The sequence below is a fragment of the Gambusia affinis genome, linkage group LG13 (genome assembly GCF_019740435.1).
Source record: "Gambusia affinis linkage group LG13, SWU_Gaff_1.0, whole genome shotgun sequence".
Taxonomy (NCBI): Eukaryota; Metazoa; Chordata; class Actinopteri; order Cyprinodontiformes; family Poeciliidae; genus Gambusia; species Gambusia affinis.
This window is the reverse complement of record NC_057880.1, coordinates 7,453,697-7,474,773: the sequence shown is the minus strand read 5'-3', so window position 1 is coordinate 7,474,773 and position 21,077 is coordinate 7,453,697. Positions and strand designations below refer to the sequence as shown.

Sequence of the window (21,077 nt, the reverse complement as noted above, 5' to 3'; positions counted from 1 at the left end):
AGGTCAGAGGTCATATACCTGTTCTGTCACCTTTTCTGAAAATAGATGCAGAATTTCAGACCAAGGACATAACAGCGCCATCTGGTGTCCTAAAATCTAACGGTCATAGAGCAGCGTACTGACGCAGTAGTTACCACAGCAACCGAGTTGGCGTCACCACTCTCTACTTTCAAATTCATGACTTCGCGTTTCTTCTCGAGGTTTCAGGCTGAAAACTCGCACATCCTCGACGGAGACATGACGACATGTCCGTGAGGAAGAGCTCCCTTTACGCCTCTGTCCGTTTGTCGGGGTTGTGTATGTCCGAGTTGCCGCGGAGCTGGACCTGAGGGGTTGGAGTCATCACCGTGTCCGTACGTTTGTTCCCCAGCGTCGGCCAACATGGCTGAGGAGGACAGCGAGTGGATTATAGAGAGCATCGTCGGCTACCTGGGAAGTCCCGAATGGGTTATCCCAGTCACGGACTTTATGGAACACAAATGTACAGGTGAAACTTAGCTCTCATATTTCACTTCACTCATATGTGGAGTCGAATGCTTTGTGAACTGCAAGGCGGCTAAGCTAACGCTAACTTGTTATTGTGGTTGCGTCGCCAGTTGTGTTTATGGCTTCTGCACATTTAAGATCCGATATGCATGCGTGTAGTTAAACTGAATACCAAAGTGTTCCTCTCAACCCCAGAGAAGTCGTGTGATTTATAATTGTGTTCCAGTTTTTGATGACGAGGATGAAAACAAGCTCTCATACACAGAAATCCATCAGCAGTATAAGAAACTTGTGAGTATAAACTTCACCAGTTTCATTACTCCGTGCGTTGACATAAATTGTGAAGTGTCGGAAACTGCTTCCTCGTCAAACAGGACTGCTAAAAGCTGTCTTCGTTTCACCGTAGGTGGAGAAACTGTTGGAGAATTACATGCAGGAGGTTGGCATCAACGAGCAGCAGTTCCTGGATGCATGCACCTCTCCCTTTGCCAAGTCTCAATCTTTGCAGGTATTTTGAGCTTCCTCTGCACACCACTGGATCCCTGCCAGCTGACCTGAATGCAAAGGCTGACTGCAAAGTAAAGAATGGGATTTGCTTATGTAACCCATCTCTCCTCCTCATCCTCCTCCTTCAAGGAAATGTAGTTTTTCTGTCAAATAAGCAAAATCTGAAGCTTAAGTTTGTGACGTAATCTGCAATCCAGATTTTGCAATTGTATATTAAAAGCACTCTACAGGTCGAAAGGTTGAATACTAGATCAGATTTGTATATATATATATATATATATATATATATATATATATATATATATATATATATATATATATAGTGTAGTCAGGATACTTTGTAACAAAATATACAAAATTATAGAAGGAATCATTTATCAGATAAAAAAACTGTTAAAATTGAACATTTACATAAAGTGTTGAAAACAAAACTGTTTCCTATTTTAGGTCTGGCAGAATTACCAAAACAATTTCTTTTTCTAAATGCCAGAATAAAGAGAAAGAGAATTTTATAATCAACTTTCTTCAGGGTCAAGGGTTCACATGCAACCTTGGTATTTGGCAGAATTGTTCTTTAAGCTGTGTGACATGGGTTAAGTGGTTTTGGGATATTTCCAGAATATTCTTAGAATAGTTTGCTGGAATTTTGGTCCATTCAAATCTTCAATGGGCGTGAGATCAGAGCTTTGTTATGGCCTCTCCAAAGCATTGACTTTGTTGTCGCCAAGCTACTTTTTAACTAATTTAGTCGTATGCTTATGCCGTTTGTGCTCAATGTTTAACTTTCTAGGTGATTTCTTCATATGCTGGGTTAATATTTCTACATAGTTTTCTTTTCTCATGATTTCATGTGATCTGTGAAGTGCACCAGTCCCTCCGGCAGCGACACATTCACACAAAATGATGGTGCAGTCCCTGCGGTTTGCACTTGGGATAATGTCCTCAAGTTTGCAAGCTTTCCCACTTTTTCCTCAAAACACGATTCTTTGATTTTTAGTTTCATTAGACCACACATGTCTCCAAAAAGTGCATCTTCCTCACATGTTGGACTCGTTTCATTGAAGATGGTGACACTCTTAGACGCTTCCGCCAGCGTTTTCACCGTACATTTATAGAATAAAAGAGCCATGCTATTTATGCTTGCAAATAATAGCTTCCATGCATCCGTTTTCTATCACCCTTGTGTTGGGATTGGGAGGGTTGCTGGTGCCAATCTCCAGCTAATGTTCCGGGCGAGAGGCTGGGTTCACCCCAGACAGGTTGCCAGTCTGACGCAGGGCAACACAGAGACATACAGGACACACAACCATTCACACACACACTCACACATAGGGAGAATTTAGAGAGACCAATTAACCTGACAGTCATGTTTTTGGACTGTGGGAGGAAGCCGGAGAACCCGGAGAGAACCCACCATGCACAGGGAGAACATGCAAACTCCATGCAGAAAGACCTTGGGAATCGAACCCAGGACCTTCTTGCTGCAAGGCAATAGTGCTACCACTGTGCAGCCCAATAATAGTTTCAAACAGACAAAATTGGCACATTCAGACATGTAGAAACTGCACTTAGGGATGAACCAGGTCCATAATTCTTTAAACCTCTAAAGGTGAATCGTGGAAATGATCTATTTGTGCCGTAAGTCCATTCATACTGGTTTTAATAAAGGCACTTCTAACAGCAACATAAAGTTGCTTCTAAATATTTGGCCTGCATTGGAGTTGCCTCCAAATGTCTAGCTTATAGTGCAGAGAACTATAAATCTTATATGCAACAAAACACCCTGTTGAAATCATGTTAAAATTTCACTTGCGCTGCATTTTCCCAAACAGTTTTTATAGGATAACATTAACATTGAATCACTAATTAGAAGACCCACACAAAAAGATGTTAAAGAAGGTTTTTGCTTTTGGGGGGGTTTGTCCTGGATTTGAGTCAGTCGGCTGTGGGTATCTAAATCTAAGCAGCTGCTCATTCAGTCTCTTTCACTGTCATTTAATGGGTGAATAACGGTGAGTGTTTCCGGTTGTTGGAGGTTTCCCTAAAATAGCTTTCTATGAAGTTGTGCAGAAGGCTGTTTAGTGGCCAATACCTGTAAGTGGGCGTGTAGCAGCAGAGAAATCTTTAAAACATGCTGGACAGTGGGCCCCAGAGTCTGGGGTTCAGGAAAAACTGCATTAGAATTTGATTGGTACTAATCAAGGAGTGTGACATGGCTGTGCTAGATCAGCAGTGATTAAGTTTGGGATTTATTTGCTGTACCCAGGTAATTCACATCTCATTAATTACCTTAAAGGTAAATGGTTACTGCCTGCAAACACAATCACTTTTGCTAAAACAAAAAAAAAGCAAAGATTTATTAGTGGTAGAAGCTGGGGTTTATGTAGGCAGAAACGTATTTATGATATTTGTCAAAAAAAAATGTTTTGTGCTTTTAGTTAGAATTACAAGTTGATGACGGTTCCTCGTGATGCTGAGGAACCATCAGCACCCCTGGCAAATAAAGCATAGTCAAAGACCGAGACAAAATCACTGAACACAGTACTTAGAGACATATTTAATTACTGTGTCTACAGTTTAATATTTAGTGGCTGTACTGTGACTTTAGTCAATGTGAAAATTCATTTGTAATTTGGACGCAACTCTGCTGCTGCTGAATCTTCCTCTATTGTTGTCACATATACCGTGCATTGAAAGCTATATACAGTAAATGAAGAGGCTAATTAGTCAGAAGATCCAGTTGCACTGAATGACATTGCCAAACTGCTGCCTAGATGTAGGATTGGCTCCTAGTAGTACAGGAAGCCAGGCTATAAGATTAGCTGTAAGCGTCGCAGTGTTTGAAAACATAGCCGGGTATACGTGGGGATTATTTACGGTACAGTAAGTGCATCCCTTTGTGATACCTTGTTCATACCGGCTGTAGTCAGTTAAATTCTTTAACAGTTTGTTTTGCAATACCATCCTAATCAAGATTTTTGTTGTTGTTGTTGTTGTCTTAGATACCACTTAGAACAGAAATGAATGTTCTAGATATTGATTTGTGTTTCCTTAGTTTGTTTTCCAAGTTTTTTGGATGCCCCTATATCATTTTTGGTGCGACATTATTGAGAAAAGCATGACTCCAAATAAGATGATGGGCTATTAGGAATGTTGTGAATAAAATAAAAAATAAAAAATAAAGCCAAGAAACACCTAGATTTTGAAATTCATTTAAAAAGTTTTCAAGAAATACATTGGATATATGCTAATGTAGAAATCCACAATTTCTCGTTATTAGCTGTTTAAATTTACAATATTAAAAACAATGATGTTCTCTAACATGGTATAGTTCATTACAGTTGAACTATTAAAGTTGTCAGACAAAAGCTCAGAAGCCAAGTCAGACATTTGGAACAAAAAAATGCCAAATGTCTTCTAAGATAGAGGACTGCTGTTGTGTTGGGGATGTGCATCTGGGTATTTCCCATGTGGTGAATCCGGGCTCTTTTCCTGGATCAGAATCATCTCTCATGTGCAGACATGTTGTAGCTTCTCCCTCACTGTCTCGTGTGTGTATTCTGGATCCCGTTTGCGGTGTTCATGGAGAGTCTGCGTCCTGGAGATGTTCTGATACAGATGCACCACTTACATTTTGGGAAAAATAGCCTTCATTTTGTTTGCTTCCTTAGTCAGTTCCTATTTTTTGAGCAGTGCAAAAGCTTCATATCCAAGTCAGCTTAAACGGTAAATGGCCTGTACTTCAGAAATGTCCAATTTTGACAAAAAGCCTTGAGAGCCATCAAAATCTTTTTTGGGGAAAATGCAAGACATTCCTCTACGGATTCTTTTTCTTCTAATTTTTTTTTTTTTGGTCAGCAATGGGTTTTGTTTTGGGGGGCGGGGGGGAGGCAGGTTTTGTCCAATCCCTGTCTTATTGTTGAATCAGGAACACAGAGTTTGACCGAGGCGGGGATGTTTTGCGTTTTAAGATTGCCTAGCGTACTTCATGTGGTCAAACAGATTCTATTTAGGAGATCTCATGATTCAAAAAGTCGTAACAGGAATCAAGTTTAACCCCTCACTAGTGATATTAGACCAAAATGTTGTGGTTGATGAAAGTTAGTTCATGATTTAACAGGGTCAGAAATGTTGTTACACTCTGAAACATTTAAGCTACACACACTTGGATGTACTGTTTGACTGTAACGGCAGCACCAGATTTTAGTCGCCGTGAAAACAGAAAGACCTGGTGACGAGCAAAAACTAAGGTGGAATAAAAAATATTCTACCTTTTACAAATTTTACCTCGGCAGCAACCTTGCCGTGTTTTTTTTGTTGTTTTTTTAAAAAATCAGTTTATATTTATGATTTGTTTCTGTTTGTTCAGGACATGTTCCAGCCAGTTCTGGCTACAGACGACTTCCAGGTGTTTCGCTCGCTGATGGCTCAGAAGAACATGGAGCTGCAGCTCCAAGCCCTCAGAGTCATTAAAGAAAAAAACGGTACACGGAAGAAAAGCACAGACACAGTTTGGCTGCAGACCCAAGCACGCATTTTCAGTGTGAATTCTGCAAATAAAATCTGTGTGTAGGGGCCCTACCAGAGTGTCTGACCGATGGGGTTGACGGGATGACCGAATTGGAGCAGCAAGAGATGAAAATCCTGGAGGAAGTCCTCAAGTACGTCCCCTCTGTTTGTTTTCGTTCACTTGTTACTTTCTGTTTCGAAAACACTGATATGCAGGTAGGTTTCTCTTTTCCCACGCCCATTCCCATGTGATCAATTATTTAGGACCAGCAGTGAGGATACATGGTTGACGTAGCCCATAAAACCGTTTTGCTGACCAGTCAGTGTCTTCTGACAGTCACTGCCATCATCCATTCAGCTCCCGTAGTAATGAAAGGAAGACAACAGCTCCCTCCTGAGAGCGTTTTAAATTAAGCAGTTAATATAACATGTATGCTTTTTAACTGTGGCACAGAGGTGGAGGTGCAGCCTCTCACACGACTCTTCTTTACTATGCATTTCTTGTCTGTATGCGTCGACCGGGCATCTTGAAGCTCCTATATCCCAGCTCTCTAATAGGATTTTGCCAGTGACAGCCAGGCCAAATAAAACACACCGAATCCAATAGGAATGCAGCTAAGCTCATTAGCTTTCAGCTAATTTAGGGTATCGGGATTGAAAGTTAGAATGCGATGAGAAAATTTTCATCCCCTTTGTCTTGCTCGGCTACATCGGCTACTTTCATCCTGGCTCCCTTCCTTCCTAGGTCGTCACAAAAAGATCTGGCCGTTCTAGGAACATTTCAGTCTGGAAAACGTGTCCAGTATCGACTTTTAAGAGCAACAGAGGAATCACAGAAAATGTCAGGCTTTTCGAATTTCTCGAAAGAAGTTTGACTCATGAAACACTTTTAACTAAACAGCTTGTCCAACACTGAATTTAGGTGACACCGAGTCTCAACACATCCAGGTTAGGATGTCCTCAGTCTGGTCCAGCAGGTTGCAAACACCTAACAGGATTTCTGACGGGGAGCCGTCCCCGTAGCTGCGTCTCACTCTTTCCTCTCTGCAAAATGTGTCGCAGAAGCCCGATTGCAGTGTGTGTGCCGTGGGTTAAATGGCTTAGCTTGAAGTAGCACAAATATTTCAAGAGCAAAAAGATTGTAGAAGAAATCCGTCGACAAGGTGCAAGCGCATCTCGAGAAATGTAAATAATACATCAGTAAAAGTTACTGTTTTTCACTGGACAATCTGGGTTGCACTCTTTGCCTTCCCGTACGTCAGCAGGTCCGTCTTGTTTGACGAGCGTATTTCAAAGCTTCTGTTTGTTAGGACATTGAATTCAGGTCAACTCTACGATGAAACATTAGAGCCAGGCTAAGCTTTTTTTATTATTACAAGAATGAAGTCAAAATATTACAAGACCATGGTTGTAGTAATAAGAGAACAAAAGTTGTACAACAATAAAGACAAAATATTACGAGAATAAAGTTGTTATTTTAAGAGAGTTTCAACAAAATATTATGATGAATGTCACGTGTCTTATGAAGTTATACTTTGACCTCGTAATCTTTACAATATGTAATCTTTTAACACACCAGCAGTAGCAGAACTTTGAGGCAATTGTGCGAAAGGCTGAATCTATTTTGTAGAAAGAATCACACGGACTGAGCTGCTCTCGCCAGATCTTAGTAAGTCCATGGATATTTCTTTCTCATTAAACGACTTTTGAGACGTTCTTGTGGTAAAGTTGACTCTTTCTTCTGCTAATATTATGACTATATTCTCGTAAACCAACAATAATGAAGAAAACTTTAAAAAAAATATTTTCTGTCATTTGTAATCGACTGTGCCTCTGTTCCAGTATTAGACCCGTTTTCTCCCTCTACCGTGTTTTTTTAGGAAGTCAAAGGAGGAGTATGAAGAAGAGATGTCCAGGAGGCTGCAATTAGAGAAGAAGGCCGGCTCCACTTCCAGCAGATCCTCAGATAAGCCGAACACAGAAGATGATGAGGCTGGAGAGGCCACGTTGACGTCCAAGCAGAGCAACTCTTCTAAACGCACGCCAGGTAAAGCAGAGACGTCCAAAACGACATTAACGTCGGAAAATGGTGTGGTAAAAACACATGCAACTCGACATCACTAACCAGAGCCATCGCTGTTTTTCAGTGGGAATTGTGCTTCTGTGTCACATTTTGAACGCGAGTTAAAAACAAGCTGTCCGTAAAGAAATGCAATTGCTCTAAGACGCTCCGTTCTGTCTTTGATAAGTCCAAGAGTTATAGATGTTAAGACATAACTGATTGAAGTTATTCCATGTCCTGGAAAAGCAGCGGCTGTAGTCCACAAACCAAACGTCCGAAGCCAGTTTCTGCGTTGTGTCGTTTTATTATTTGTGCGGCCTACAGATATTCAAACGAAACGGTTCACTCGACTGTACAGAATTTTACACACAAAAAAATAAATAAGAGAGTATTTTAAGATCTAGAAATTTGTGTAGAAAGCTTGGATTGTCTTATGTTGCCTGATAAAGAAGAAGCTCCAGAAGAGAAACATCTGGCTGACAACAAGGAATACTGATGAAAATTGGTGTTTCAACAAAGCAACGACTCTAAAAAACACCAAAATCCCAGGACCTTGATCTAATAGAACTCCTTTGGGTTGACATGGAGCGTTCATTCTGTGAGGAAAACAAACAAGAAAAACGGAGAAATGTTTGCATGTCGGTTCCCAAGTGTCAGAAGTAAAAACTTAGGGTGGAGTTTCTCCAGTGAGAGACAATAAAGCAGATTCTTCTTCCACTGTACGTTAGAAGGTGTGCCAAAAGATAACGCAGCTCCCGTGGGTTGTTGTAAATCCTTTGTGCAGACTCTGGCAGTAGCAGCATCCAGTCCAGAGTGCTGCCAGCCCTGCGAACTCCTACGAAATCCAGCAAGTCTTCCAACGCCGACAGCCGTCAAACCGTGGAGCAGAGAGACAGCAGGGAGGCTGCGGCCGAGGCCTACCTGGAGGAGGCGCACCGGGAGGCGGGTTTCTCCAAGCCATACACCGTGAGTCTGAGCCTTGTGTAACGCTTGCACTGCCTGAGGATTTCCAAAAAAATTCCAAGTGGATTTCCGCAGGCTGTAGAGCCGTTCAGTCCAAACACTGTGGGGGCAGAGGTAAACTCCCCTACCAAATTTTGAATTTTGGTTTCCCCCAAACGATTGTGCTAATTCCAGATTTCTGGCCTTAAACTGCATGCAGGAGCTGTTGCCGTCAGAGCAGGAGCAGCTCCAGCAAAGGGCAGCGTACCTGCGTCAGCAGCGAGACAAGCTGCACGCCCTGAAGAAAGAACAGCAGAAAATCAGACAGATGGCCGTCCTGGAGGAGCCACCAGCCTGCCCTACACCAGCACCAACCGCCAACTCGGTAAGTACAGCACTTCTGTCTTTCCAAATGAATAACTGTAAGCTCTCACTTAAGTATTAAGTTTGTTGGAATTTGCCAAATTATTTCTGTTTGCTAAAAGCCAGAAAACCCAGCAAGAACGTTTTTTAAGAGATTGTTTTGTGACTTTCTTTGCATATTGGGTTTGAGCTTAATTTGAGCAGGAACATTATTTAGTTTGACATGATTTATTTGGATTGTTTCAATTTAATGAATATTTATAATTGCCAATGGCTCTGTGACTTTCTGATTTGTGTAATTGAAATAAGGTTTATCTTATATATTTGCATTAAACAAAGTCATTACGATTGGGGCACATTTGGTTTTGTGTGTGTGTGCGGTCTAGACAGGTCAAAACAAAAAATTTCTTATGTTTCAGTTTGAAAAATTACCTTGAAAATGCTTGAAAAGTGTTTGAATTTTCCTGTGGGAAAGGTGTACGCACCTGCACCATGTTTTCTTTTATCTTTCAAGTTCTCGGCTCACAATTGATTTTCAGGGATTTTACTCCTGACATTTCTTTTTATTTCATTTTTATCCTTTAATTCCTTCTTGCTATGTGTGATCTTCTCCGCTCTGGCCTGTCAGGAGGCAGAGGGAGAGCCCCAGATGAACGGGGCCAGCTCCCCTCCTCCTCCATTACAACACTCGACCAACTCCACCAAACAGAAGGTGATCCATCAGATCCCTGATGCGCCTGACAAATGTTTCCACACCTCCCAACTTTGTTTTTGTTTGTTTGGGGGGTTTTTTCCCCCCAGCAAATACATTGGGGAAAGGAACTTTGCAATGTGACAAAATATGTGGAAAAGTTAGAGGTGTGAAAACACTGTTTGAAAGCACAGTAAACTTAGTGTTTACCACTAGTGTTACCGTGTTTGTGTTTTCTCCCACACAGGCGAAACTTTAGGTATTGAAACCTAATCTATTTGAAAGAGATTATTCTAGTTAATTCAAAGATGCACATGCTAGCTTAGGTGCTAGCGCGCGATCATTTTGTTAACATTCGGGCCGAAGCTGTTGCTCAGCGTCACTGACCTCTCTGTCTGTTCTGACCTCTTCACGCAGGAGATTTCTGCTGAGGAAAAGAAGAAGCTCCAGAAGAGGAAACATCTGGCTGACAAGCTGAAGGAGGAAGTCATCAAGAAATAATAACCGTCAAGGCGTACGCAATAAGTTATCCAGTCTCATCTCTGTTCTTGAACACAGCACGCTAATTAACTGTATACAAAACCTGATATATATATATTTTTTTTTTCAAAAGAAAGTAGAAAATTTACTTTTCTTTTTTCTGAAGTGATGCATCGGACTTTTTCACTAAGGAACTTTATTATGATTATTAAGCTAACTAAACAGCCAGTCTGCTGCAGCAGTATGCTACTGAATGACCTACTTAGCTTTTGTCCAAAATCACTACGAAGTGTCATTTTGTCAGTATTTTTGAATCCAGTTTCCAGAAACCTTTGATGATTTCTCCAAAATTCACAACATGCATTGGGATATTAGTTCACGATTTGTAAATATCTCCAAAGCTGCAACAATTGACTAATCAGTTGTTTTCCCACGAAAATGCTGCTGAAATCACAGTTGAATATTCCTCAGATTTGAGGTAAAAAAATATATATTTATTTAGATATTACTGCAACTGATAAAATACATAAGACAGTGGCTTAAAGATATTACTCAAATTATGTTCTAAAGTTAAGAGTTTTAGCTCAAAAAGGTCATTTTATAGCTGAGTGGGAGTGAATGAAGGCACCATCATGGGGCTGCAAGTGTGCAAAAAAGGCAATAACGCCATAAGTAAGGTGCAAGTGAAGTCACTGAGGTAAAACTATATATACATAAATATTTCAGTACTTCAAAAAGTGAACCTCCTATAAAATTACAGCGATCCATGTAATTTTTTTTTCATTTTGACAATCACGGCTTATGGAAACCCACTCATTTCATTGTTAATTTTTTTAAATGCACTTTCTGTGGTTCACCAGAATTAGCTCAAACATCCTGTTTTGTAGCAGTGACAGGGAGTTGAGGCGCAAACTTGAAAATGGGGAACAAAAGTTTGTGTTGGTTAAGTAAGATGGAAACAACGATGTGGTGGTTTATCAACGCTGATGGTGCTAGCTTGCGCATGTTTGGCTTTTCACGCCGTTTCCATTAGCAAAGGGAAGCTTCCTCCGTTCACACGGTTGATCCCTATATTAGTCAAGAGTTCATGAGATTAACACTAATCACATATTCCTAAAGGGGCCAAGAAGGTGATGTGGCTGCTTCACACGAGTGCAGTATTTATTCTCAAAGCAATCCGCAGTTTTCTCTTTAAGCATGTATGTTGCACCGGTTTGTGTTTGTATGTATACGTTATACATGCTTGTTTTAATAAATCACATTTTGTAGAAACAACTTGAACTCCAAACCATAGAAATAACAGTAAGGGGTCAAAGGTGGCTCGGTCATACGTTGAATCTTAAGCTGTTGTAAGCTTGTAGAAAGGCGTCACCTGCTAATCACAAATTAGCATCTATTTACAACCGGATGCACTGATCATATTAACAACGAGGGATTCCAAGTCCAGGCTGGAGAGAAACGAATAAAATCATAACAATTAAGAAAAAAGAAAAAAAAACTTCACAAATTCAATGTCAGGATCACATTTAATTTCAAAACTTATCAAATAAATTCATACAAATGTTAAGAATGGATAGTGGTACTAAATGCACTTGGTACAAATTGACTGGGCAGAATCAGTCTTTGTTGGGTGACGTTGGCAGAAAGGAGCAAAGCCAGTTCCCCGCTCAGGTCCAGACGTTTCACTTGCTTTGACCCCACACCGCTTTCATTCTCCGACAGTTTTGAATCCCTTCATCTGACGTTGTGCATTTTGGCCGTGTAAAACACGCGACGTTAAAAAGCTACACTGCCTCAACCGCAGGAGAGGCGTGAAGGGGGTCAAATCAGGTCTTGATCAGAACTAAAGAAATGGCTCACCCGTTCCTACATCTCATCATTGCAGCACGTTTCCTTCAACTCATTTAACTGCATGAAAAGGAGAGGAAAAAAAAAAACATACGTGGAGAAAAGCTGCTCTTAGTCGCCTGGAAACCAACTCTGCACCTGAGATCTGTCTGAAAGTCGAATTTCTCGCCCTCGTTTTCGGTTAAAACCAAAACCAGGAGCAGATCCATCCGGTTGCAGATCGCCAAACTCGAAAGTGACAAGAAAAACTCCAGACATCCTCAAAACGTTGGCCACAAACGTGACTTTGCCACAGTTTTAATGCGGAATCCTTAAAACTGACATGTTGAACTTTTTCCAGAGTTTACACCGAATCAAATGAAATCACCTGAAAAAAGGGTGAACAGTGATCCCTCACCTTTTTATGAGTTGTGAAAAGAAAAAAAAAAAAAGAAAAAATCAGGTGGAGTTTTCCTCCCCTTTCAAAACCACGCCGAAGAAGGGGGGTGAAATGGTTCGAAAGGGCAAAGAAACTTATGTACAGTACTTTAACAAACTCGTGAAATGCAAGACTCCTGGCTAACACAATCCCGCAAAATATTGTGTTAAAGTTCTGTGTGCCTTGCCCCCAAAACGGATGCCATGGCTTTTTTTTTTTTTACGTTCGAGTCCTGCTCTACTGGAGCTAAGCGTTCGTCCCCCCTCCCCCCTCCATTTAATGTTTCTACGCTGCCTGAATCCCTCTGAATCTGACCGGGTGGCTCACAATCAGCTCCAGTCAGTCAAATCTGAGGGCTAGTCCCGCTAGCCTGGGCGGCCGGCTGAACAGTTTGTACGCTGGCTGGTCGGGTTTTTGGCTTCTTCTTGCCTCACTGGTTCGGTTTGGAGATGGATACAGAGGCTTTCTGGCTGCTGCAGCAACAAAAATACAGAGGGAACAAGGGGGGGAAAAAAACAAAACAAAAAAGAAAAAACAGTGTCTGAACTGGTGTTGCCATGTCATGTTTGGACAGCTGAATGGTGAAGAAAAGGAGGGGGAAAAAACGTGGTAAAAAAAAAAAAGAAATGGAAGAAGAGATATGGATTTCCCAAACAGGGTTATGTGTTTAATAAAAAAAGGGGGGAAGTTAAAAAAAAAAGAAAAAGACAGCCTACAGAAATAGACTGCAATCTGTCTTTCCAGAGAAGCTCTCCACCTCCTTCCAAAGAGGGGCAAGGAGCAGAGTTCAGGACTGAGGAAAGGCGGGAGGCTGGTCTGGCTCAGTGCGACGCCTCTGAGGGACCAGAGGGTGGCGCCAGAAGGCCGAGGACCAATGAGACGGCCTGGGGAAAGAGGGAATGGGAAGGACTCCACGTCCGTCCGCCATGGCCGAACCAGAGAGAGCTATTATAAGCCTTAAGAGCTCAGACGGGGTCGCTTTCTCGGAGACTGCTGCTGCTGCTGCTCCTCCTCCTCCTCGTCTTCCTCCTCTTCATCCTCATCGTCAGGGTAGTCCACCAACCCGACAAGAGCAGTCTAAAAGAAAAACGGAGAGAAAACACTGACAAAGTGCCTACATGCTTTAAATAAATTAAGAAAAAGGCATTTAGATTTTTTTTTTTTTGATGAAAGTATTCCACGCTTGTGACGTTTGGTTACCTTAACAACAGGAGTGGCAGGAAGAGCAACTGTTTTGACAGACGAAGACGAGCTGTTGCTTGACGTGACGGCTGGCGAGGCAGGCGGGATGGTTCCAGTCTTGCCATTGTTGGCACCGTTTGCTCCGTTGGCTGCTCCTGCAGTGACAGACGATGACCACGTCGTGATTCGGGAGTTCAACACAAAGTTTCCGGGGTGTCGAAAGCACTCGCAGCTGAGCAGATTACCTTTTTTGGCTTCCATGAACTTTTCGTAGCTGTCGGAGAAATCCTCCTCCATCCTCCTCTCCACCGCCTCACCGTCGTCGTCGTCATCATCATCGTTGAACCACAACTCTTCGTCCTCGTCCATAGACCGCGCGTCTCTACGATACCTGCGGATGATAACAGGGTTCATGTAGAATATCGCAAGGAAGTCCAAGTCATTATTGACAATGGAAAATATTAATTGTGGCCAACAACCTGAAAGGATAATATAGGGCTTTTTAAACTGGGATGCCAAGAATAACCACATACATGGTGTCTTTAAAAAAATAAAATAAAATCTTTAAAAGTCTTGCGGCTACCTGTAACTAGCAGCTAATATACCCTTGCTAGCTAGCTACTGTTTTTGCTTCCATCATGGGAACAAAGCCTGGTTCACAGTATTTGCTGTGCTTGATTGTTATGCATCAAGCGCCCCCAAACATTCCTTATATTTTTAGCTTTAAATTTTATTCAGGGTGAAATTAAGAAGGTCTTTAAAAGTCTTAAATTTGACTTGCTGAAACCTGCAGATATCCTGAAACAGCTAATAACTTACATGCAGTAATTAAATGTCTTAGTATCTTTATTTGATATAAGTCCAGATATTTGTGACCTGGAAACAGAGGCTAACAGTCAAAGAGCTGCCAAGGCCATTCAAAAACACTTACTTATGTAAGCTTAAATAGACTGATATGATGTTTTGGAATGTAGAAATCTCTTTTGGATCTCTTTGGATTTCACCCAAAGTCATCTACTGGAGGTAAGACATTTATTGTTTGTACCTTTTATCAAAAACTCATCACATAAACCCTAAACCATCCCTTAAAGAAAACGACTAAATCAATCATTTTACAGTCTTCACTGACCTGTTGAGTTTCTGACTCTGCCGGTCTTTTTCCTGCTCATATCGGCCTTTCAGGCCCTTGAAAGTCTGAACGTACTCGATGGATTCAAGTGCTTTGTAGAAATTATCTACGATGTGAGCTATGAGAGATTTGATGTCCTCCTGTGGAGAGGAGAAAAAAAAAAGTGAAACTCTCTTGAGATGTCAAGGGACATATTTTTAATCTGGGTAGGAATTTAACCTTTACGTACCACTTTGATGAACTCGAAGAGCTCGATGATGGCCGAGTTGAGGAGGTTGTATCGGGTGCCGTTGTCCAGCAGGGCATTGATGACGGGTTCAAACAGGTTCCCTTTGATGATGTAGCGGTTGTAGTACTCGTCTTTTAGTCCAATGATTCTCCGCATGAAACGCAGCGCACCTTCGCCAAAGAAAAACCGTCATGTTTTCAGTGAAGCCCTATAGCTAGAACTGTAAGAGTTTTGGGAAGAGCAACATAAAGGTTTGTAGGTTAGGACTTACAAAGAGCAAGGAAGGTGTGCTTTGAGTTCATGAGCACCAGCACTCTCCTGAGCAGGTCTTTGTTCATAATGTAGGTCTTGATATGGTAGGTGTGATGCTCCACACAGAAGGTGAGCAGCTCCAGGATCAGAGCGAGCAGCTGAGCCGTTTGGAAGTTGTCTGCAAAATACAAAAACGGCTCTAGTCAGGACATTTCAAACATGCAACAAGAAGACTTTTTTTTTTGTGCAAATTAATTTTCGACTGGATCCCATAGCTGACCATTGGTTGTTCAATGAAATTAAACTGGACCCACCTGGACAAACTGGGTTAATCTTTGCAGATCCTTCTGGATGATCTGGAAAGTGATGGCAATCAATATTTAAAAAAAAAAAAAAAAGACTTCTGTAATCTAACATTATGATTATGCTTTGCATTGAGGGGCCAGGTTTACCTTTTGAGTTTTTGTCATGTGCAGTGTTGGCCAGAAGAGGAGCAGTCAGGACATGCATGCAGTACTTGTAAAAGAAACTCAGGAATTCTGTCTTCTCTGTTTTCTGAAAGAAGTTAGTGAAAGTGGAAACAGCGTTAAAACAACTAGCAGTTCATCCGTTGAGGATTCAATGCAATCATTCTGTGCCCTCCTATTTACGTTCGAGGTTGGAAGGTGACAAAATGTGAAAATGTTAAAGCAATGGGAAGAGTTTTGCAAGGTTCTTTACAAGGTTATCTTTGAACAGTCTCAAACAGCTCTGAAGTCTGGGCATCGTTTCTCTTTTGATAACTGGCAGATTTGCGACTGGCTTTACTTACATTGGTGGAAGCCAGCATGTTTTCAGGGTCGATTAGAGTCCTGAGCAGACCCATTAGCTGGACGGCCCCTCCCAACTCTGGATCAGAGTCACAAATCATCTGCTTGATCACAACATTTATCAGGAGAACGTCCTAAAATAGAAGCACAAAACCCAAACCGACACGGGAGAAGATGCATTCATTAAAAACGATGAATATATTAAAACGAGTTCGGTAAGTTTGATCGTATGTTCATAGTAATAAGTGCTGAGTGAATGTTACACCCCTTCAGGATTTTTTTTAATTATTATTATTTTGTGTTGAATTACACTTTGCATCTCAGATTGTACAACACTTCCTCATTAAATGGCTGCAGAGCTACAAGCCAATCTTGAGACACGCACACACCACATGTCATAAAAATATCAAAGACACTAATATGCGACGCTGAATATTACACTTTCAAGACAAGAACATTTCTGCTCACATCTTCGGTTTGCTGTGGCTCCTGCATGACAAACTCCCTGACCATCGACGGGCTGAACTCCACCAGGTAGGAGAATATGTCAATAGCTGCTGCTCGCACCTGCAAGTCATCCATTCCCTACAGAAAAGCAAACATATTGGGAAACAATATTGTAGAATAAAACCAAGACAACGCAAAATTCACATCAGTTCAGGTGAATATTTTTCCATTGGGTGTTGCTTATGTCGCAACTTTTATCTTCCTTTTGAAGAAATATAAACTGCAGACTGTACAGTTCAGTGTGAACACCATACATAATTATAATTCGTAGTAAACTCAAATGTGTGAGATTTGCACATATTTGTGTGTGTGTTTTTGTTTTTTTTATTAGAACATCACCTGAAAGTTAATTTATATCAATAATTCAATTTAAGAAGTAAAATAAATTCTGCCTAAACTGAAATATCTCGAGCATTTATTTCTTTTATTGTTAATTGTAGCATGAACAAAAAAAAAAAGGGCTGATAGAAAATTGTTGCTTAAAATGCTTTAAATATGATCAGTTCCAGTGTAATGAGTCAAGAGTGTTCGCTTTTGTACAGATTTGCTTAAATAAATATTTCAATTACACTCAGAGAAATGCAACGACATACCATGACTATTTCAAGAGCGGGTAAAATCCCTAGATTAGCCAGAGTTTTATAGAAGGCATCCCTGTTTTGCGGCTGCAATGTTTGCGAAAAAGCACAGAATTCCTTGACGAAGTTCACCTAAAGAGTGGAGGAGAAAAACAAATACAGATTTTAAAATTTCCAAACAGAATGGACTTTAAAAACACGGCTTCAAACCGGTTTTGAGTCTTAACAAGTGACTTACCAATTCTCTTCTTTTACTGTCTTCTGTGGCTTCATCTGTAAGCTGTGCAAAGACCTCAGTGAGGAACTTCTCATCCTCCTGCGACAACAGCGAGACATACGTTAGAAACAAAGACACCTACCAAAGTAAGAAGACTTAGAGATAAACTCAAGCAATGGTGAAAGAAGAGAACCCAATCCTGACATTTATTGGAGCTTACCATGACGGTTATCTCTAGAAATGTTTCCATTCACCTGTGTAAGAACAGTTGGAAAGAACTAACAGAAAATTTATACTCCCATCATTCCTTTAACGTTAATTTGCTTCTGCGCATTACTTTGGCACGGCAAGTACACTTAGTCGTCTCTCAGACGTGTCAACACAAAGACCAGAAATCTCAGATCAACATGTTTTAATTTTAAGCCAGACGACGTGACAGGCAGAAACGTAAACATTTTCTCAAAACAGAGAAAATCTGAACAGATAAGGTCAGAAAAACAGAGAATACACAAACATTTGAAGAATTTTAAGAAAACAAAATTATATATAATAATGAAAAATGTTGCGTAGTACAAATTAGTTGAGAACCAGGAAGCTTTAAAATGCATCTCAACCCATTCATTCTGTATGCTTCCCCACTAACTTTGATTTCTTGCTACAGAGCAACTTTTGACATACAAAACTTCATTTGCAAAATAATAAATAATTACAGGCATATAATGTCATGTTCATTAATAGTTTTAAATGCCATCATAAAATTTGCTTCTATTTTTTTTTTTTATTTGACAAAAGGGAAGAAAGAGCATCATAAACGAGACAACACTGAAGAACATTCAATCTAAAAATTACACTGGATCATCAAAATTAAATGTACAAATAGAAAATCCCATCAAATAATATAAACTTTCTCAAAAGGCATCCACTCGTCACTTTTCCTCATACTGTAAGTAAACCTGCTTTTGTCCTTACCTGCAACATACTGACAATTTCCACTTTGTTGAAGAAGATGAAGGAGGTGAGGGTGGACAGGAAGTTCTCTTCAAACACTGACGGCGTGGGCAGGATTATGTCCTGGATGTACTGAACTCTGTAGGTCTGGTGGATTTTCTGCCGCAACTCCGAGTCTGTGATGGGAATCACCTCCTTAAACTTGGCCGTCTTGGTCAGAAACTCCCGGTGCCGCTTCGGCTGCACCAGCGCCGGATCGTACTCCAGACAACCCACCACGTCCATGATGCAGTCGTCCGAGAACATCACCTCGAACAGGGCCGCTTTGTTGAGGAACAAGACGCCGCGCACGATCTCGTAGAGGTGGTGCAGGCCTTCCCGGTTGTCCAGGTCCTCGCACACTCTGAAGAGGCCCAGGAGTTTCTTGATGTAGCCCTCGCTCATCAGCGCCAGGGCGAGTTTCTCCCTCCGGATGGGCGAGGACAAGACGGACGTGACCAGGTCGGCGATTTCTTCGAGCCGCCCTAACTCGCAGGGCGGCAGCTCGACCAGGTGGGTCGTCTCTGGGATCTCTTCGAAGTGGTCTTCTTCGGACTCGTCGATGGGGTCCTGGGTGATATCCAGAGCAGGGTCCTTGCCTTGAACCTGGGCGACAAATGTTTGACAAATAATTGAATGAATAAATGAATGAAATGTTTAATTAAGAAGATAAATCGGTATGCAACCGTAAGTACAAAATATTTTGTTTATAGGTACAAAATGGATGTGACCATCGATTGTAAATGAGCCAAGTTGTGAATTGACCTGAAGCTCAAAACATCTGTTTGTTAGACAATACCTGACAAATCTTCTCCCAGATTTCATCACAGCCGGCCTTTTCCTGGAAACTTAAGGCAAGGTCATAATTATCTGCTTCTGACCAGACAATCAGTGTGTCCTGGAAACAAGATAAAGAAACACGCAGTTTTACTCAAAGATCCACATTTGATTCACATAAATTAGTAGCTTTCGCAATAGATAAAGGCACACAACTTGATTGAGCTCAAAGAGAGAGTCAGCTCAGTGTAAACCGTTTACCTGTTGTTTCTGATATGCGGTATTCGGACTTATCTTCGACTCCAACAATAATGAACCTAAAAGAGTGAGAAAGGTGGCTTATTAAAGCGACGGTGACGTGTTAAAAGTAAGATAGGCAACTTTATTGTAAATTATATGCCTAAGCAATTAGGGCATTTAAATAAGACTTGAGAAAAAAAATCAAAAAGGCAACATTCGCAGAAACCTGGTCATAAAATTAAGTAAGATTCATTTGTATAATCTCTCCTCGAACAAATGTGGTTAGCCTATTATGATAACTTTGTACGTGTGCAGTGAAACCCCCCCCCAACCCCCCGTGTTACTATAAAGGTGTCTCGTTACCCAAATAAATAATGGAAACCGAATAATCCTTAAACACCGTTTTAGATTAAAACAACATAAACCCTTTTAATTGTCAAAGACAGTTGGATTTATAGGCCATAGCCTCATAAAAACAAGTAATCATCAACTGAAAGCCCCGAGTCCGAACAAGCAGTAGATAGCATGCTAAAGCTAGGTAACGTATCGTAAACGCGGCTATGCTAACGAGGAACTCACCGTCAGATTCGGCTCGAACTAATAACGAAATTCCCTTCAGTCGTTCCACAAATGTGGAAGAAACGTGTCCGGTGCCCCGGTCATCCCATTGTCGGTCTTCGTTCAGGGTGTACACTTTCACCCGCCGCCGAGTGTCCGACATGGTTAACCGAGTCTGAGCTAACAGGCTATCAGCTCGCCCTGTCTAGTGTTTTCCTCGACCTGTTAACTTTTTTCCCACCTGCATGTTATAAAACATGCACGTCTAATGAAAGTTTACGGCAGCAGTTATATAATTTTTTTACCTAGTTCATAAACATATTACGTCTACCACATAAAGGGTTTAAGTAGAAGGCCTGCTAATAAAACAGTAAAATTCAAAGAAAGCACAACAACTCTAACGGCCTCCTCGCTAACGTCCACAGACCGCCATCTTGTAATCCGATCTTCGTAGATGTCAATCAAACTGCCGTCGGATAGGCGGAGCTTTGCTTCCCGACAAGGGCTACATGAGGTCGCCACCTGCAGGCAAAGAAAAGAATCGCAGCAACATCCACCCAGAGAAGTTCATATATTCATATAATTTCAACATTGTGTGACACAATTAGTGTCCATAAGACACATGTTGCAAAAGGTATCTATATATTTTAGGGTACTGAACAATTTCCATATCCAAAATCCACACTTTTTCTGATCGTGAAAAGGCTCATTTAAAAACCTACGTTATTAACAGATTAACACATTTCAGCATGTGGCCTTTATCAGTTATGTGCCAGAAACCTTTGGATCATCAAACAAACAAAAAAACCCGGTTAATATTAAAGTTTTCTCAAATAAATAAATAAATAATAAACATTTGTGAGATATTCCAGGTGTAAATAAAAAAAACTGCATAAACAGACTGTAATATGGATGTACAGGTTATGACAAAGTGATAGATGCAATTTCATTCCCTCCCCTAATCAAATCTGGAAAATTTTCTCAATCAAATTTCATACTTTTCCACCATTACAGGCAGCACATGAGCCTTGATGTTTCTTATTTATGTATTGAAGAATTTTGCGTTACAACTTGCGGATTTTTTTCTTTTTTGTATTACAAATCACCACTAGTGTTTCACCTGAAAGGGAAGCCTTTTTTATGTTTCCTTGTTATTCTCAGTGGTTTTAAACTATTTTGTATTATGTTAAACTCTTATTTAATATGTAACCTTCAAAGTGCAGAATGACAGAAGTGATACTTTGTTTTTTTGTGCATCTTTCTCTGGCATTCACTTTTTGTGCTCTATGCTCATTTCAGTTTATTT

The 21,077-nt window shown here is 40.8% G+C and overlaps 2 protein-coding genes across 3 annotated transcripts; one reads left to right on the top strand and one right to left on the bottom strand.

The window, feature by feature from the left end:
- The first annotated feature begins 52 nt into the window (after window positions 1–52).
- On the top strand, window positions 53–10,089 carry cfap36 (cilia and flagella associated protein 36). Of its 2 annotated transcripts, XM_044135563.1 has the most exons (10): window positions 53–487; window positions 713–777; window positions 893–994; window positions 5,363–5,477; window positions 5,567–5,654; window positions 7,383–7,549; window positions 8,349–8,530; window positions 8,727–8,891; window positions 9,498–9,581; window positions 9,978–10,089. In XM_044135563.1, exons 1-10 carry the CDS (start codon window positions 382–384, stop codon window positions 10,059–10,061), a joined length of 1,158 nt encoding a protein of 385 aa, XP_043991498.1. In that variant the 5' UTR covers window positions 53–381; the 3' UTR covers window positions 10,062–10,089. The 2 variants fall into 2 exon arrangements, with proteins under 2 accessions (XP_043991498.1, XP_043991499.1); XM_044135564.1 differs by lacking the exon at window positions 9,498–9,581.
- Window positions 10,090–11,547: 1,458 nt separating this feature from the next.
- Window positions 11,548–20,240, bottom strand: LOC122842054 (serine/threonine-protein phosphatase 4 regulatory subunit 3-B-like). Its single transcript, XM_044135562.1, has 16 exons — window positions 19,793–20,240; window positions 19,235–19,290; window positions 18,996–19,094; window positions 18,179–18,802; window positions 17,231–17,308; window positions 17,008–17,124; window positions 16,376–16,492; window positions 15,910–16,041; window positions 15,551–15,653; window positions 15,413–15,454; window positions 15,118–15,276; window positions 14,847–15,016; window positions 14,618–14,757; window positions 13,734–13,879; window positions 13,507–13,643; window positions 11,548–13,383 (listed from the first exon to the last, which is right to left on the bottom strand). Exons 1-16 carry the CDS (start codon window positions 19,932–19,934, stop codon window positions 13,264–13,266), a joined length of 2,382 nt encoding a protein of 793 aa, XP_043991497.1. The 5' UTR covers window positions 19,935–20,240; the 3' UTR covers window positions 11,548–13,263.
- Between the last annotated feature and the right edge of the window lie 837 nt (window positions 20,241–21,077).

Bases quoted from the DNA above. Each gene is read 5' to 3' on its own strand.
- cfap36 (XM_044135563.1), top strand. From the start codon at position 382: ATGGCTGAGGAGGACAGCGAGTGGATTATAGAGAGCATCGTCGGCTAC. The intron at 488-712 runs GTGAAACTTAGC...ATTGTGTTCCAG, and splicing joins TATGGAACACAAATGTACAG to TTTTTGATGACGAGGATGAA. The intron at 778-892 runs GTGAGTATAAAC...GTTTCACCGTAG, and splicing joins ATCAGCAGTATAAGAAACTT to GTGGAGAAACTGTTGGAGAA.
- LOC122842054 (XM_044135562.1), bottom strand. From the start codon at position 19,934: ATGTCGGACACTCGGCGGCGGGTGAAAGTGTACACCCTGAACGAAGAC. The intron at 15,654-15,909 runs GTAAGTAAAGCC...AACTTCTTTCAG, and splicing joins ACATGCTGGCTTCCACCAAT to AAAACAGAGAAGACAGAATT. The intron at 13,880-14,617 runs GTCAGTGAAGAC...TATCATCCGCAG, and splicing joins CAGAGTCAGAAACTCAACAG to GTATCGTAGAGACGCGCGGT.